This window comes from Nothobranchius furzeri, chromosome 16, assembly GCF_043380555.1.
Source record: "Nothobranchius furzeri strain GRZ-AD chromosome 16, NfurGRZ-RIMD1, whole genome shotgun sequence".
Lineage (NCBI taxonomy): Eukaryota > Metazoa > Chordata > Actinopteri > Cyprinodontiformes > Nothobranchiidae > Nothobranchius > Nothobranchius furzeri.
The window spans coordinates 55,059,350-55,078,717 of record NC_091756.1 but is presented as its reverse complement, the minus strand read 5'-3'; the positions used below and the strand labels follow the sequence as shown (position 1 = coordinate 55,078,717).

The 19,368-nt window shown below is 41.3% G+C and overlaps 1 protein-coding gene across 1 annotated transcript; it reads left to right on the top strand.

The window, feature by feature from the left end:
• The first annotated feature begins 988 nt into the window (after positions 1-988).
• lmnb2 (lamin B2) lies at positions 989-18,384 on the top strand. The gene is made up of 13 exons (XM_015962229.3): positions 989-1,368; positions 5,691-5,827; positions 9,164-9,320; positions 9,553-9,678; positions 9,982-10,080; positions 12,467-12,538; positions 12,615-12,740; positions 13,146-13,366; positions 15,244-15,493; positions 17,052-17,159; positions 17,635-17,754; positions 17,834-17,914; positions 18,019-18,384. The coding sequence occupies exons 1-13, from the start codon at positions 1,150-1,152 to the stop codon at positions 18,052-18,054; spliced, it is 1,752 nt and encodes a 583-aa protein (XP_015817715.1). The 5' UTR covers positions 989-1,149; the 3' UTR covers positions 18,055-18,384.
• The last annotated feature ends 984 nt before the right edge of the window (positions 18,385-19,368 follow it).

Genomic DNA, 19,368 nt, shown 5'->3' with positions numbered 1-19,368 from the left:
ATATGTTTACAGCTTCTCCACAGACTTTCTGTTTGCACTTTTCTAATTGCACTCAATGTGCAGTTACAGCGTTGCTCTTTCTGTTGTTTTCTATTAATTTATACAATTTTAAGTTAAGCAGAACAGAGTTGTTTTAAAGAGAGTTATTTATATTCTAAAAAGTAAAGCATAACAGGCTACCGTTTAAGAAAGAGACCTACTTTTTTTTTTGTCATTTTGCACAAAAAGTTGAGCATAACAGTTTTCTGTTTAAGAAAAATACCTTTGTTACTTATAATAATTTTGTAATTTCACGCCATAAATAAATGGCTAAATGATCATTTGTTTCCCATGTTTTCATATCACAAAGAATATGCATCTTCTTAAACCAACTTCAAGTCAAATAGTAAAAAAAAAAATCCTTTCACACCCACACACAAAAAAGAGCAAAAAATCACCACGCTGGGAAGGGTGGCCTGGAGCGGCCGGCCCTGCCCGCGAGGTGTCCCTTATTTATTTTTCAGGGAGTTGGCAACCCTACTGATGGTCATAACACTTGTACTTACTACATACTGAGGTTTTATCCAGCAGAGTGAAGCCTTTTTTCAGAGTGAGGACAGTTTTGTGGTCCTCACTTTTTAAAAATGTCTACCAGTTGGTTTTAGAGGTATGGTGTGAATTAAGTTTTTGTAAAGGTTAGGGTTAGGAATAGATCAGGATTTGTTGTTAGGCATCATACAGTCACAAAATGAATGGAAGTCAGTGGATGGTCCTCTCCAAACGTGTGTGTGTCCTAACCTGGAAATATTTTCCATACTAAACACTCCTAGAAACGTTCATTAAAATTAATCATTTATCAACTAACTAACTAACTAACTAACTAACTAACTAACTAACTAACTTTCATTTGACTCAGTTGTAAATTTGTTTATTTTCAACAAACACTCATTTTCCCAGCAACGCTTGCGAGACCGGAAGCGTCCTGTACTTTTGGCGCGGTTGTCAGCCATCTTGGATCCGCTGCACACGAAAGCCGTTACTGTTCTAGCCATCATTGATTGTTTTTCTCGCGTAGCAGAAAGCCCTCGTTGAGTCCAACTTTAAACAGTCCAATAGTACTTTGTTTTGTGTAGCTGGTGAAGAAAACTCAGGGTAATTTACCGATTCGTCATGGCGACTGCGAACGTTACTCCAAGCCGAGAAGCGGGCCGGCCAGCGGCCTCAACCCCCTTGTCCCCGACCCGGATATCTCGCCTGCAGGAGAAACAAGATTTGCAGCATCTGAACGACAGACTGGCCGTTTATATCGACCGTGTCCGAGCCTTGGAGCTGGAAAACGACCGACTGATGGTAAAAGTGTCTGAGAAGGAGGAGGTGACTACCAGAGAGGTGGGTGGAAATAGTTTAGACGAGTGTTGTCGGCCATGTGTGTGGTTAAGCCCAGCTTCGCTATCACACAGAGACGTTACTTTAATTACTCCGAGCATTAAAACGCTGCACTGGTTCTACTTTTCACTTGTTTTCAATATAAGATCATGAAATTACAAATCCTTACAATTTCTCCCACGTTTGTGTAATGATCAGCCCGGAGGTTTCATCAGAAGTTACAGGAGTTAAGGCGTTCAACCTCCTAATCCGATTAAAAAAAAATACTAGCAAATATTTTGTCCTCAACATTTTAAAGTTTCGTCTGATCGTGATTTTTTCGCTTGAACCTAATATTATTTTATATCGTCTCGTGTGCTGGCTGAAGCGTTACACCCTACAACAATTATTCCGAAGAGATAAAAACAAAGACATCAGAGAGCTCCACAAGTGTTTTGTTTTCAGACTATGTTCCATATTTAATGGTTCAGCTAAAGGCAGCTGTCTTTTTAGTAAAAGACCAGATCTGGTACCTAGTTTAACCACTGAATACTACTATATTAGACTTTTAAAATAAACAAAAAACAAACATTTTATACAGCAACTATCACACACACAAAAGCAGTGGTCCTAAAGTGGAACCTTTTTGAATTCCATTTTTGAATTATTTACACATTTTCTCAGTTTTTAAAAATGAAGTGAACCATTCCAAAGCTGTGTTAAAAATGTAACAAATTTTATGTGAATGTCTGAGGATTTGTTGGATTTATTTAAGAACTCAGTCCAGTGTTTCCCCTAGGAATTTTTCCAGCTGTTGTGTGTGTGTGTGTGTGTGTGTGTGGGGGGGGGGGGGATTATGACTCTCACCTTTATGTTAATATTGTTTTATTTGATGCACTCCACTTTGAACTGCACCAATCCAGCAACTGCTGCATTGTAATAACTAGTATTAAAGGTGAATACACCAATATTTGCACAAGAATCATTTTTGTTTTAAACTCTCAGTGACACACTTTGCAGGGGGGGATTTGGCATTTAATTTTTCTTGGTATCTGGAAAAACATCTCCTTCTGCCCCCCTTTATTTGACTTTTTGCCCCCTTTATTTTGGTCCAAGATCATTACTGGGCTGGCCCTATTAAAAACATTCTACACCCCTGCTTAGTAGACTTAATGAAGTATTTTTAAGCCAGTATAAAAATGACCGAAACACAAATTTACATATTTGGCATTATTGACCAATATCTTTGATTTAATTTATTTGTTAAGAACATCAAGATGCATTACAGTGAACATTATAATAAAGTAAATTTTTCTAGTGCAGAGAGGAGACAACCCATTAAAGCACTGATTTGATCTCATTTCAGAGAAAAATAGAACAGGTCAGATGCATCTAATAAACAAAATTACTAACAAACTCGGGAATCTGTTGCTTTGCTTCATTGTTCTGGTGCTGAAAATATCACTAATGCGGATCAAAGGAGATACACAGATGAATGCACCTCTTATTTATTATTTGGAAATTAGTGGGTGTGGTTAAATCAATACATTATTTTAAATCTGAAATTAATATGGAATGATCAGAAGTTGCTATGTGTATTGTTTATTTGAAAACTATTTACAGAGCAGCCTCAGAATTGAGATTAAATATTTTTGATCACAATAGTAAAGAAACTATTACAGAACAAGTTTTTCAGTAAAATCAGAACATTATTATTTAAGTGCATGAATTAATGCATCTGAACTCGTGCAGTAGGAACTATGAAATATGAAATACTAGAACCATTTTAATTTGATTAAACTGATTTTTCCTAACGTTGTTGGCATTTTTCCCACACACAGTTAAACAAAACAATGTTGATTGAGGTGTGTGTGAGAGAGAGGGAGAGAGATTTAAAATGATAAAAAAAATAAACCCGAGCGGAGGCAGTGACCGACTCAGCACGAGCCGTTTTCAGCTCTGTCTCTTCAAATGCACCACGTACGTTACAAAAAAGTAACTTATTCAACCGAAAAAGAGGCGAGCTGAAGAAAACCTAGGGAGTACTGAAGAAACGTGATTAACAGTGAAGCAAGCGCAGAGATCTGTTACTGTGTGTGTGTGTGTGTGTGTGTGTGCGCGTGCGTGTGGATGGGCCAGACGGACTGAGCTCCCAGTTGCAGTTTTGTGTGTAGGGAGAGGCGGGCGCACTTACAGGTGCTGGCCAGTAAATTAGAATATCATCAAAAGGTTGAAAATATTTCAGTAATTCCATTCAAAACGTGAAACTTGTACATTATATTCATGCAATGCACACAGACCAATGTATTTCCAATGTTCATTACATTTAAATTTGATATTCATAAGTGACAACTAATGAAAACTCCAAATTTGGTATCTCAAAAAATTAGAATATTCTGAAAAGGCTGAATATAGAAGACACCTGCTGCCACTCTAATCAGCTGATTTACTCAAAACACCTGCAAAGGCCTTTAAAAGGTCCCTCAGTCTTGTTTTGAAGGCACCACAATCATGGGGAAGACTTCTGACTTAACAGCTGTCCAAAAGACAATCATTGACACCTTGCACAAGGAGGGCAAGACACAAAAGGTGATTGCTAAAGAAGCTGGCTGTTCGCAGAGCTCTGTGTCCAAGCACATTAACAGACAGGCGAAGGGACGGAAAAAATGTGGTAGAAAAAAGTGTACAAGCTCTAGGGATAACCGCACCCTGCAGAGAATTGTGACGACAAACCCATTCAAAAATGTGGGGGAGATCCACAAAGAGTGGACTGCAGCTGGAGTCAGCGCTTCAAGAACCACCACGAGGAGACTCATGAAAGACATGGGATTCAGGTGTCGCATTCCGTGTGTCAAGCCACTCTTGAACAAGAAACAGCGCAAGAAGCGTCTCGCCTGGGCCAAGGACAAAAAGGACTGGACTGATGCTGAGTGGTCCAAAGTTATGTTTTCTGATGAAAGCAAGTTCTGCATTTCCTTTGGAAATCAAGGACCCAGAGTCTGGAGGAAGAGCGGAGAAGCACAGAATCCACGTTGCATGAGGTCCAGTGTAAAGTTTCCACCGTCAGTGATGGTGTGGGGTGCCATGTCATCTGCCGGTGTTGGCCCACTCTGTTTCCTGAGGTCCAGGGTCAATGCAGCCGTCTACCAGGAAGTTTTAGAGCACTTCATGCTTCCTGCTGCTGACCAACTTTATGGGGATGCAGACTTCACCTTTCAACAGGACCTGGCACCTGCACACAGTGCCAAAACCACCAGCACCTGGTTCAAGGACCATGGTATCCCTGTCCTTGATTGGCCAGCAAACTCGCCTGACCTTAACCCCATAGAAAATCTATGGGGTATTGTGAAGCGGAGGATGCAATACGCTAGACCCAACAATGCAGAGGAGCTGAAGACGACTATCAGAGCAACCTGGGCTCTCATAACACCTGAGCAGTGCCACAGACTGATCGAGTCCATGCCACGCCGCATTACTGCAGTTATTGAGGCAAAAGGAGCCCCGACTAAGTATTGAGTGCTATACATGCACATTCTTTTCATGTTCATTCTTTTCAGTTGGCCAACATTAGAGAAACAAACATTTTTTCATTGGCCTTTAGAATATTCTAATTTTCTGAGATACCAGATTTGATGTTTTCATTGGTTGTCACCTATAAATATCAAAATTAAACGTAATAAACATCGGAAATACATTGGTCTGTGTGCATTGCATGAATATAATGTACAAGTTTCACGTTTTGAATGGAATTACTGAAATATTTTCAACCTTTTGATGATATTCTAATTTACTGGCCAGCACCTGTATGTGACTGGCCAGTCACAGAGCATGAAGACAGTCAGTTACCTTAATGAGGATTTTCCTTCAGCACGATTACAGATATTTACGAGTTTTACTCGTTTCACGCTCGTATTCGTCAAAAATGCTTTATCCATACCGGATACTCGTCTGAAACGAGTATCTTGCTCATCCCTAGCTGTAACCACCCTGCCCTGCCTCCTCCTCCTTGTTGCCTGCCGACTGTGATCACAAGCAAAAACAGAGTAGTTCCCGCTGCTTCTTCGGGAAACGGCGCAAAAAAAAAAAATCAAACTTAGGATCTTGTAGGCGTGGCACTGGGATTTCAGCCGTGGCGGGCCGCCATGGCTACACCTATGTAAGGGAAACACTGCAGTCCAACAATCAGTAGTGCTTTCTTAATAAAAATCAGATTGACTCAGCTGTTCTGTTAATGACAACTGAAGAGAGCTGATTTTTCTCTCATCTCAAGGAATTCAGTGCAGCATGTTGGAAATGTTTTCATCTTGTCATTTATTCATTTCTGGTGTGTGTTTGCATCTCTTTAGGTCACTGGGTTAAAAGCTCTTTATGAGGCAGAGTTAGCCGATGCTCGACGTGTTCTGGATGAAACTGCTAAAGAGAGAGCCAGACTGCAGATCGCACTTGGGAAGGCTCAGTCTGAGCTAGAGGAGGCTACTCGCAGGTAATACAGTTTAATACATTAAACAGGTTGTGCAGTTTTAATCTGTTGTGTTTACATGAGACATGACTTCAAGTGAAGCGAAGCCCCAAACAGATCCACCATTGTTTTATTTATTGAAAAGGAGCAAAACCAAGTCCACCGGATGAGGTTCATTAGATGTATTGATTCATCATCAGCTGTTCAATAAAATCAGGCGTTGATTCAGTCTGCTGCTCTGGGGCAAATGGGAGCAAGGACATCAGCTGTGACAACAGAAAAAACACTCATTGCTGATCAACAGTCTAGAAAGTTCTAGAGTTCCAGATTAGGGTTGTCACGGTAACCGGTGTAGCGGTAAAACCCGGTAAAAAAGTTGACAATAATAATAGCCGTCTTGTTTTTTTAAAACTATATTATCTCGGTGGATTACCGTGGCTTCGGTGTAGGCGCGGTGACCCTTACCAGCCACCGTATCATCTGCTGAAGTTGCCGGCGGCACATGCGTGCTTTGTTGTTTACAACCAAAACGTTCTTGAAGCTAAAGCTGAAATAATGGCTAAAGGAGGAGACGGCAGCGTTCAGGACATTTATTATCCCTCAAAGAAGACAAAGTGGGAAGTACGGGCATTTTTGGGATATTTGAAGAATGCCGAGGGACAGTTGATAGAAGACGGCGATCCTGTTTGCAGCACGTGCAGAAAAAGTGTCTGTGAAAGGCAGCAACGCTTCAAATCTCATGACACATCTGCGTGACCATCACCCACAACTCTACAGTCAACGCAAGGCAAGCTAACGTTAGCGTTTTAGCTAAAATGCGTGATCCGAGGATTTGGGTTGAGGGAGAATGCAACGGGTCGCTATATAAAGCAGCCGCAGCGCCGCTACCTGCATATAAACCGATTTTCCTGATATGCAGGGTTTATTTTGAAAATGTAACACGTTTAAAAAAAATACCGCGATAATACCGAAAACCATGATAATTTTGGTCACAATAACTGTGAGGTTAAATTTTCACACCGTGACAACCCTATTCCAGATTCACTGTTTCCACTGATGATTTTTCCAACTCATTTGAGATGAGAGAACAAGAAAGCTGATTCCAGCACATTGGTGGGGGGATGATGGTTTGGGCTGGTTCTGCAGCTTCGGGACTGAAGCTCAGACCAAAGCAGGACATGAATCCAAATGTTAACAGAGCGACAACAGAACATACTGCAGTGGTCCAGTATAGAGAACTGAGCAGCACTGAATGTTTGCAAGCCTCAAAGTTAGACAGACAGACAAGCAGACCTCCTGCAGAACCTCATGAGAGACCTGACTGTGTCTGATGACCTGGTTCTGATGAGCTTTTGGGTGGAATCATTTTTCTGCTTTTTCCATGTCATCTTTGTTTAATAAACCTCTAAACATGGCTTGCTTCTGGATTAGACACGCAAACTGCCTGCAGTATTTCGAAAGCGGACCCTTTGAGACTCTCTACTATTCTTCTTTTTTTCTTTATCTGAACACTCACACTCTTCACTCATATACTTGGCTTGCTCAAGCCAAACATCTAAACACTCTTCACCTGGTGGGGTGGGAGTGACTCCTGAAAAGCTTCTCAAACACCTGTATGCATTATTTTCTGAATTCTTTGGCGCTCCATGCAACACATCCCCTACCGCACGAATGATGGACTCAGTGTTTGCATCCACGGAGGTAGGTGGACCATATAACTTCCTGAGGTCACTTATGGTTTTCCCTCCTCTTGTAGGAATTTAACCAACTTGTCAGAAAAACAACTTCAAGAGCAAGTCACCACCAAATCAACTTTTTTCCCAGATAAACTAAATAAACGAGTGTCTAATTGTGCTGCAGACATGTGTAGTCAATCGTTTTGCACTTTAGTGCATCTTAGTTAAAATTTAAAATTTCTGCCTAAAACTGTCAGTGTTAAGCCGTTGTCAGGTAAAAACTCTGCTCTGTATTTGAATTTAAATCTGCCACCGCTATTGGCTAAGAGGTATACTATGATGTAAACTGGTACATTATGATGTCACAATGCTGTGGTGAGTCTGTGTGTGTGTATTTGTTAGTGGCTCCGCCCTCTCGGTCTGCTAGGCAACAGCATTTGTTGCATTTTTTAAACATGAAGTTAGAGTGGAGTTAGACTCTGGAAGGGGGTGACTTGCTCTTTCAGTTAGCATCTGGAGGAGCTATCGCTGTTTTCCATGTATCTCCTTGGGGTGAAATTATTTCTGGGGGAACCTTGGACAGCTCAACCTGTTCACGACACTCACATAATACAGTGATGGTCTGTTGCTCATCATCAAACATGCGTCCTCTCACTCTTACTCGGCCAAGTGCTTTAATGCCCCCTAGGGTTTCTTCAATGCTTGCCACATCTGCATCTTCTGAGATTCCGCAAATCATCAACGCTTTGGATCGATTGCATCCTTCTCCTCTACACCAACTACTTAACTCTGGCTGTGTCAAGCTATTCATGACTACTTTAATTTCTTTGACTGTTATTTATCAAATCTAGGACCCAAAATAACAATTTATACAATTTGATGTGTTCTCTTTTCTAAAGCCTTGGGATGGTGCATCTTTCATTTAGTGCACGCTGTTACTTTAATATTTGACTAACTCTTGAAAATCCCAGCGGTGCCTCCAATTTGTGTGACACCCGTGCCAGGTAGCTAGACAGACCATCTTTAGTTTGGTTAGGATATAGTACTCTGGACGGGGTCCTGGGAACGTTTAATGCTGGCTTACCATACACAAGAGCACAACAAAATAATCACAAGGATTGGTTGTAACATTCCACGTTGCATCCACGTACATTTTAACCAAACTTATGTAACATTCAAGGAGCATAGTAAAATTGATGACTTCTTTTTCTACCTAGTTTTTATTCAATATAAGCAGTTTTTTATTCTCGTTTTAAATGACCAATAGTGTCTGTTTAATGAACTAATTTATGTTTTTAACCTCTCAAATGTATTCACATTTTTATTTATTAATTTAGATGTTATTATTCTCTTATTTTAAAATACCTGAGCTTCTATTAAACAGCCCATCTCAACTGGGCTACACTAGTAACCAACTATTTACATTCATGATGGAAGTAAAAAACGTGGCAACTACCGTCAGATTGATCGTTGTCTAATTTAACTGCACACCTTTACTCAGAACCAGACTAAGTTTGGGACTGAGAACGTTCTGTGCTTCAACCTGCTGTTCAAATCTGGAATCAACCTTAATGTCTGCCAGAGAAATGGCTCTTAATATGAGGGGTTTCTGCTCGGAGAAGTTGTTGTTGGTTTTTTTATCTCTTCTAATATAATCCGGATTTTTTTGTTTTTGCTTCCCCAGTGCCAAGAAGAAGGACACTGATCTTGCTGCAGCTCTGTCTAGGGCCATTGGTCTGGAGGGTCAGCTGAATAAGAGTGAAGCAGCTCTTTCTACAGCTCAGAGTCAGAATGCAGCTCTGACTTCTGAGCTGGCTGATCTAAAGAGCCAGCTAGCTAAGGTGGGTATTGCTTGCTTTTCCATTCACAAACATAAAAAAAGACGGTGGAAATGAGTAGAAAGACAAACATGAAAAAAGTTTTCTGGTGCATCGGTGAGGTTTGGTTCAGTGTTGCTCATCTGTTTTGTACAGAAGGAACGTTTACCCCTGCCTCACTAACCTACTGCTGACTCTAGATTATTTGCTCTCTGGGTCAGATGTCTATGTTTGTGTCTTGTTAAACTGAATACAGGCAGAAGATGGCCATGGTGTTGCTAAGCGACAGCTGGAAGCGGAGACTCTCATGCGTGTGGACTTGGAAAATCGATGTCAGTCACTTAGTGAGGAGCTAGAGTTTAGAAAGACCATGTTTGAAGAGGTGAGTTTGTATCTGGTGCAATGTGTTTGAGCTGATGTCCATCAACCTGCATCAGGTCACATGATCAAGCATCAGCCTAAACAACAGGCTTGTGTTGTCTTTTAGGGTCAGTTATGTCAGAGGTTTGCTGTGTTTTCATTTGAATACAGCTTCCATTCTTGGGAATTCAGCAGAGATGAGTCAGAGATAGAACAACATGTTCAGTTTTTGAACTTTAACGCCATCACCCTGGATATGATGATGGTAATGAAAATGATGATGACTCTAACTCATGTCATCTATTTCACTCTGCTTGTTGTTCAGGAGATGCGTGAGTCTCAGCATCGAAAGGAACAGAGAATAGTGGAAGTAGATTCTGGAATTCGTTCAGACTACGAATTCAAACTGGCTCAAGCCTTACAGGTGAGTTCAGGTTTGTTTACAGGTCAATCAAAACAAACAGGCCTTCTGGATGTTGTACCAACGCATCCCTACTATAATTAGAATTTCATTACAGAGTTGTTGTTAAAGTCAAAATTTAGATACCAGAGATGGACTGAACCAGTGTTTCCCCTACATAGGCTCAGGTGTGGCGCTGCGCCATGCCTGAAGTTCCAGCACCATACCTATGAGATTCCCCTCCACACACACACACACACACACAGATGCACGGGAAGTGGTCTGCGCGCACTACAGCTGGAAATATTTCTGGGGCAAACACTGAGCACAAACTGAAAATAATCTTCCATCTTTCTAACATGTAAACTTAGTAGGAAGGCTGGGCGTTCATTATTGAAGTTTCTGACTATTCGATACCGTTTCCCCATGTCGATAAACTAGATAAATAAATAAAAAAATGAAAAAATGTGTGTAGGTTGGCCACAGTTCATGTCACTTTAAGAAGCTGGACCGCCTTGAGTCATGTGACAAGGTGACTCAATGTAATCTAATACATGTGACAGCCCCATCTAGGGCAGTCATCCCCAAAGACGGGGTCCCGACCCACAGTCGGGTCGTAAAACATTTTTTATGGGTCGCCAAATAAATTTCTGAACAACGCTATTTATTTTTTTTTTACCAAGACTCATACATGCAGTTCAGCATTCAGCCACAAGAGGAAGCACATCACTTTTTTTTTTTTTTACTGTGGTTACCCGGTGTATTCATAGAACAAGTCTATATTGAAACTTCGTTGCCACTTGCCACGGATGAGAAATGGATGCTTGGTTAATGAAAAAGAAAGACACGGACAAAAACCAAACTACATCACATGAACGCCAGTCTAGAGACTAAAGAACAATGCAAAATAAAAGCTGCAACGCTATTCAAATAAGCATCATCCAAATGGGACGTCAATGATGGTGAACGAAGCCAAAACAAAGATGAATGCCCAGAATTTCCATCCGCCAACGGCCAACAATATGAGGAGAGCAGGAAACACAGAGTCGGAGAACCAGGAGAAGAACCAGCAGCTAAGAAAACACCATGTCATTATCTGTTTCCAAATGTGTTAAAACACATAGAAGAAAATGATGTCACTGACACACAAGTAAAGCATCTTACTGAACTCATTGTAACACACACTGTAGCTCTTAATAATAGTTTTGATCGCTATTTTCCAAAAGAGAGATTTGATAAGTTGAATGGCAAAAAGTGGATTCAAAATCCCTTCGCTTATGAAAATCCAGAATCTCTGCTTGAGTTAGGATTGACTCCTGGAGAAGAAACAGATGTTACAACTGAGCGGTGATCCTTTGCTAAAGAAAGACTTGAATCTGAGTATCCTCCCTTAAGTAAGGCCAGCTTTCAGCTTCTCATTCCCTTCACAACAACATACAAATATGAAGCAGGGTTCTTAGTTCTAACAACAATAAAGACAAAATTCAGAAGTAGACTGAATGCTGCACCAGATATGAGAGTTGCATTTAGACTGGAATGCAATACTGAAAAACAAGCAAGCCCGTCCATAACATTAGCAAGGCAAAAAAAAAAACAACATTTTGGTAAAAGCCATATTTATGACTTTCTTCACTAAGCATATGCGAAAAATGTTTTCTATTCTTAAAACAATTTTTGGATATTTGCGTGTTCTGAATGTTTTATCTAAAAGTTTTGTGCAATACTCCGTGTAATGTCCAAAGATAAAAACATCCGTATTCTGTTTTGTTTTTCAGATTGTTTCTTAATACATTAAAAATGTACATAATGTTTCAAATCCAGTTTTTCATTTTTATGTTCAAATTTGAGACTTTTTTAAGTTAAAAAAAGAAGAAATGCGTAGGATTTTGTTAAAAGAACAGTTGCATTTACAATGAGTAAATACATTTTTTTGTTAAATGGGGTCATGATGTTTTGTCTTTTTCAAAATGCGGGTCATCTGAAAAAAAGATTGGGAACCACTGATCTAGAGGACAACTTTTGTTTTTGCGCATACGTGTAGTTATCTATTTATCGTTATCGAGGTGAACTGGCCCAGCCCCACTCAGTAGTGAGTTATGCTAACGTCTAAATCCCCTTCCCTCAATCCTGGTTTTCCACTTCTCTACATGGATAATCTGGTGATCTACAAGTAAGATACTTTGTTAGGGATTATTAATCATTTTTACACAGATAAAGGTTGATTTATTGCACATTTTAAAGCAGTCGATGAGTACACAACCTCTCAAACATCCCTTAAAACAGTAATAAATGGAGGTTTATGAACATTCAAGTGGTCCAGCTTTAGCTGAGAGGAGAGGTTCTGAGTTTTCTAACACCTCCTGGGACTTGAGGAGAACTAGGTGTAATCAGGTCTCTGTGGTCTCGCCAGGACCTAAGGAAGCAACACGATGAACAGGTCTCCGTCTACAAGGAGGAACTGGAGCAAACGTTTCAGGCCAAGGTAAGTGACTAATCCTTCCCTGTGCTGAAGCGATATCAACAGTTTTCACTCTTAATCTGTCTCTATCTTCTTATAGTTGGACAATGCCAAAGTGTCCTCTGAGATGAACGACAAGGCTGTGGGTGCAGCGAGGGAGGAGGTGCAGGAGTCCCGTATGAGAATAGAGAGCCTTGGTTTTCAACTAAGTGCTCTCCAAAAGCAGGTGCTGCTCAAGACCACACCATCACTCACTCACACGTTGTCCACTGCCGTTACTGGCACACATTTGGACGTTTTCAATAAGATCTACCTTTTAGTTACTGAATAAATATTTGATTCTGATAAAGAACTGTAATTATCGGTGATCTGCTTGTTTGCTTCAGATAAAAACTGCATCAAATAACCATCGTCTGTGTGCAGTATGGCAACATGTTGTAAAAGCAGAATGCTTTTATGGTTCTGGTCCGGTCAGGTCCACTTGGTTATGGTGTTACTGGTTTAAACTGCTCTATTAGTCTGAGCCTAACGTGTGTTGTGGGTCTTGGCTGCTGTTAGATTGTGTGAGAACAGGACTAAGGCTTAATGGTCTGTGGGTCCCTGGTTCTAATGATCAGTCTTCTGTTTTTAGTTGGCTTCCTCAGAAGATCGCATCAGAGAGCTGGAGGAGACTTTGTCAGCAGAACGAGATGCGCACCGCCGTTCCGTCGAAGGGAAGGAGTTAGAAATGGCTGAGCTGAGAGACCGAATGAACGCTCAGCTCAGTGAATACCAGGAGCTTCTGGATGTGAAACTCGCTCTAGATATGGAAATCAATGCATATCGGAAGCTGCTGGAAGGAGAGGAACACAGGTACGTGCTTAGTCATCTTTACTGATGCAGCAGCTCTAAAGCTCCCATGTTATTATTTAGAACTCATTTTCCCCAAAAACATAAAAAGACAACATGCATGGACATGGACAAGTGTTTGCTAAATACATGAATATAAACATAATTACTCATTAAAACCCGTAGTTCGATGAGAAATAAATTTTTGGGACCTCTAGGAAACGAGATGAGACCAGATTAGAGTCAGATTGAACATCTACATCAGTGGTTCCTAACCTGGGGTTCCCGACGCCCACAAGGGGGCGCCAAAGCCTCTCAGTGGGTCGCCAGGACCTCTCCACTTTAAGGGGTTAAAACTTCATTTATTACTTGTTTATAGCCTACATTTTGCTCACATTTTTTTCATGAGTGAAAAGTTTACTGACATTAAGACAGGAAATAATTAGTACAGAAAAATTAACACACTTTTAAGAACATTTTGCTCACTCACTGTTTTATTTTCAAGTGTCAAAAGTTCATTAAAGATAGGACTGGTTGATTAATCACAGCCTTTACAGTAAATAATCTAGTATAAACAGTAATATACACATTTAAGTACATTTTGCTCAGTGTATTTTTTATGCGTCAAACGTTTATTGAAAGGAATGATTGATTTATCAGTGTTTACAAGAAACAATGTGTTCAGAAAAGTAATACAAACTGTCAAGCACATTATGCTCTGTTTGGTTTTGTTAATGACTTTGTTCTGTACTGGAGCCTACTATTACTGTTATCTATTGAATCAAAGCATATTAAAATGTGCTTGAACAATTTTATCATTTCTTAATAATGTTTGTACTGGAAGAGAGAATGGGAGGGGGGTCGTCAAAAATTTTACTGGTAAAAAATGGAGTCCCTTGGGAAAAAGGTTGGGAACCACTGATCTACATTACCTGTTCATGTAGGATTTAAAGCTCAGCCTGTGTTGTTGACAGAGTGCTTTCCTTCACATTCCTTCTGACTAGGGTTGTCACGGTAACCGGTGTAGCGGTACACCCCGGTAAAAAAGTTGACAATAATAACTGTCTTGTTTTCAAAAAAAAAAAATTATCTCGGTGGATTACCGTGGCTGCGGTGTAGGCGCGGTGACCCTAACCAGCCACCGTATCATATGCTGAAGTTGCCGGCGGCACATGCGCGCTTTGTTGTTTACAACCAAAACTTTCTTGAAGCTAAAGCTGAAATAATGGCTAAAGGAGGAGACGGCAGTGCTCAGGACATTTATTATCCCTCAAAGAAGACAAAATGGGAAGTACGGGCATCTTTTGGATATTTGAAGAATGCCGAGGGACAGCTGATAGAAGACGGCGATCCTGTTTGCAGCACGTGCAGAAAAAGTGTCTGTGAAAGGCAGCAACGCTTCAAATCTCATGACACATCTGCGTGACCATCACCCACAACTCTACAGTCAACGCAAGGCAAGCTAACGTTAGCGTTTTAGCTAAAATCCGAGGATTTGGGTTGAGGGAGAATGCAACGAGTCGCTATATAAAATGCAGCCGCAGCGCCGCTACCTGCATATAAACCGTGTCGCGGACACCCCCATGTTGAAATGACGCTATGCATTACGGGGCTCCCAGGGGCAGATAAGAGTTGGTCTCTCTCCGAGAATAATTATGAATTTAACAATGATTACTGCCTGATGACATTTTCCCACATCTGCAAAGCTCACTGGAAGGACACAAACCGAGGACAATATTTTCCTGATATACAGGGTTTAAGTATTTGTCTAAAAATGTAACACGTTTAAAAAAAAAATACCGCCATAATACCGAAAATCGTGATAATTTTGGTCACAATAACCGTGAGGTTAAATTTTCACACCGTGACAACCCTACTCATGACTGATGTGCTTTTTCCAGGCTGAAACTGTCCCCTAGTCCCTCGTCTCGAGTGACTGTCTCCAGGACGACAGGATCTTCCTCCTCTCGCACCTCCAAGAGGAAGAGAGCCGAGGCTGAGGTCCAGGCTCAGGCCCAGGAAGTGTCCCAGATGGGAAGAGGAGAGGAGCAGCTGATGGTTTCGGAGGAGAGCACAGCTAGTGGAGCCATCACCATCTCCCCAACGGACATGGATGGGAATGCAGTCACACTGAACAACGATAGCGAGCAGGTCTGGAGCCGAGCCCGCAGACCAGCAGCACAGTTTACGTTTCAAGAGGGTTGTCACTGAGCAGGTTTAATTCAGCTTTTGATGTCCAGTGTTGTTCTGTTGTATCGTACTATTAGGGATGGGTACCGAATTCGGTACTTTTTAAGGTACCGACCGAATTCCATAGTACCGACCGAACACCGATTCACGTCATTTCAAACGGTGCCTCGTTTCGGTACCCGTCCTTCATAACGAGAACTTGCCAAGAAAGATGCGCATGTGCAAGAGCGTTATGTCGTCGCTCACTGCGAGCCAGTTGTAAACAGAGCAGCATGGTAGAAAGAACGCACGCTAAATCTTGGGTCCACTTCACTAAATGTGATGGGTAACTGGGTGATGATGAAACCAGCGACAACGATCTAAGTGAGACAACCTCATCGTAATCTGCTCCGGTAGGTAAATAAAATGTTTAAGATAACGTTAGCTTGATATGTTAGCTTCCGTTTCGCTAATGGTGCGTTCACTTTCTCCTCGGAACTCCGAATTTCCGACTAGAATATGAACGTGCTCTAAAGTTTGGCTTCACTTTACTAAATGTGACGGGTAACTGGGTGAAGATGAAACCAGCGACAACGATCTAAGTGTGAGCCATCATCGTTTTAATCTGCTCCAGCAGTTAAATAAACTGTTCAAGATAACGTTAGCTTGGTATGTTAGCTTCCATTGCTACCATTGTTATCAGCTAATGGTGCGTTCGCTTTCTCCTCGGAAATTCTAACTTCCCAGTAGGAAAAATCAAATGAAAAACGACGGCAAAAGGAATGAAGATACACAGTAAATTTAGTTCACAGTAAAGATGTTTGCTTCAGTTTAATTATCAGCTTATAAAACTACAAGGACGATGTTAATACAAACAGTTTAATGTTATTTATCGTGATATTTATCAAATATTGTTATATATTGAGAAAAAAATATATTTAATTATAAAAGAGAATTAAAATAATAAACACTCAAAAGTATCGAAAATTGGTACCGTTAAGTACCGGTATCGATTCCTAGGTACCGGGAATTAGCACCGGATCGATTCAAATGTCAAAGGTACCCATCCCTACAACAATGTTGACGTGAAGACTTGATAAGGGACAAACCTGTTTAAACTGGGCTGAGTCTGGTGACTGTGGAGTCCCAGTTGTACCAGTCACGTTAGAAGATGACTAACATCACAACTGATTGTGGTGGTGGTTGGATGGACCAGTGGTGCCTTTGTACGGCAGAGTCACTTCTGTCAGTGCGCCCAGGGCAGCTGTGGCTACAGTGTCACCTCCAGGGTGTGAATGACTGTGTTGTAAAGCACCTTGGGGGGTTCCAGAACTATAGAAGGCGCTATATCAAATACAGTTAATTTACCATTTATTAGGCTCTTGTATGCATTTAATGTTCAGATTCAGCTCAGCACAACAATACACACACACACACACACATGCTCTCTCTTTCATCCACCCTGGAGGAATGACCAGATTTGGTGGTGTAGAGGTGATGGTTCTGACCTCTGCTGCTGGTGTTTTCTTTCATCCTGCAGGACCAGCCTTTGGGCAGCTGGAGGATAAAGAGACAAGTTGACGACGAGGATGAGATCATCTACAAGTTCTCTCCAAAATATGTTCTGAAGTCTGGGCGGTCTGTCACGGTGAGGGCCCTCCTCTCTGCACGATGGTTAAATTTGTTTGGTCATAATCGGCCATCTTTAAAAGCAGTCAGTAAGTCAGCTTGTTTGTCACGCAGCAGGACCAGACCCACAGCTCCAAAGCTGATGCTGGGTTTCTGTTCTCCAGTACAGTGTCTGTAGTTTCTGCTAGAGAACCAGTTTGTAAGCGGGCTCCTCTGACCTGCTGGAATTCAGGTTTGATTTCTTGATCCTCGGTTTGTGTTGGGATGGTGCAGATGAAGGATCATCACTGGTACACACACCTTTTACTATGGGCCCTATAGTTCCTATTTCAGGACATTTTATTCACTGGTGTCTGAGAACCCGATTGGAACGTTTCCAATCGGACTATCCTGGATCAGGTAGTGGCCTAGATTGTTTGTTTTGTAACCTGCTCTGTTGGCACTAATTGAAATCACCTTTAAACTCTGTGCTGTTTTCCGAATGTGGTTCTCAGGTGTGGTCTGCTGATGCTGGTGTCACCCATAGTCCACCTTCTGATCTGCTGTGGAAAAGCCAGGCTTCCTGGGGAACAGGAAGTGTCATCATTACCTCTGTGACTAACGCCGATGGCGAGGTAACCCGCAGCCTTTTCTTCACCTGATAATAGATGTCGTAGATGTTCTGTTCTGACCCGTTAGCTGCCTGTTCTACAGGAGGTGGCCCGGAGGAGTGTGACTAGGACTCAAGTGGAGATAGAAAATGGGGAGGAGGACGAAGAGGAAGTGGTACAGAGGGTGACTATGATTTTCCTGGTTTGATCCAAGTGATCAATGCTTTTTACAGCGTCTACACTAAATAATCAATACAACACTAAAACGTGTGTGTGTGTGTTCCACAGGGTAAAGTGTCTTCCAGAGAGTGCAGCATCATGTGAAGCTTCTACCAACTTCTCTATCATCTGGTTCTGTTTGCTTTGATCCGCTCCTGTCCGACTCATCCTTTTATCTTTCCAGACCAGACTAGATATTGTGGAATAATTGGGACGTTTTTCCTTGAATGAATTTCCTACAGTACCATCATGTGGTATTGCTTATATTATTATTGTTTCGTTTTTTTTTATACATATTCTGTTGATTTACATACATTTTTCAAATTTCATGTTGATTTTAGCACATTTCTTTGCAGTTGTTTATTTTTGAATGGAAAGTCATTTTTTAGTCACTAGAGGTTGAACTTGGTCACACAGAAGACGACATCTGGGAACAGCCAGAGTCTCATTTCTTTATTTTTCTTTATTACTTCCAGCATATAGGAGGGTTGGAGTTTAGTACCTCGTGCCATTTAGTGCTATAGTCATGTTTTAAAGATGTATCTTGGTTTTATGTGTGAGGGTTTTACTTCTGACATAGCTACTGGTTTGGAACCAGTAATGAGGGTTTGATTGGTCCCTGCTGCCCTCCACTGGTCTGTAGCTGTACTGCGACATGACACAATGTCGCAGCTCTGTCTACAGAAAACCAGTGTTTTAAGTAAACTAAAGTGAAATCTTAATCTGGTTTAACAGAACCAGAGCTCAGACACTACTTTAGTCTAAGCATGTTTCTTCTCAGAGGTCATGGGTCAGTGGCAGGACTCAAAACCAGAAGCATTTCTGGTACATTGCTCTGTCTAGTTCCTCGTGGACCTGTCATTACTTTGAATAATGTTCCCACCCCAAAGATAAATGACAGGAAGAAGTCTTAAACAGCGACTAGTGAACAATCCTTTAAACTCAATAATCCACCTGGACCAGCTGCGGTATAGATGTGAGACACATTTGAACTTCCTGTTAGAAGGAATGGCATGGACTGATCCAGGTTAATTCTTTAGTAGTTTGTAGTGTCTCCAACTGTGGCCCTCCAGGTCCACCATCCAGCATGTTTTAGCTGTTTCCCTGCTCCAGCGCTTATGATTCAGTGGTGGAGTCACCTGTTTAACAGGTCATGAAGCTCTACAGGAGTCTCTAATGCTATTAAACATGCTGGAAGGGGGCCCTGGAAGACTGGGGTTGGACACCTGGTTTAGGTGACCAGCACTTGTGGGTGGGGTGGGGTTGTTTCCTTTCACGATGACCTGTTCATCTGATTTTTATACATGCAATAAAGTTTTACATTTAATTTCTGATACCACTTGTTTTTGTACAATCATCAAAAGTAACACTGAAAGGTTTGTGAGCTGCTGTCCTCAACACACACAAGTGATGTCCCAA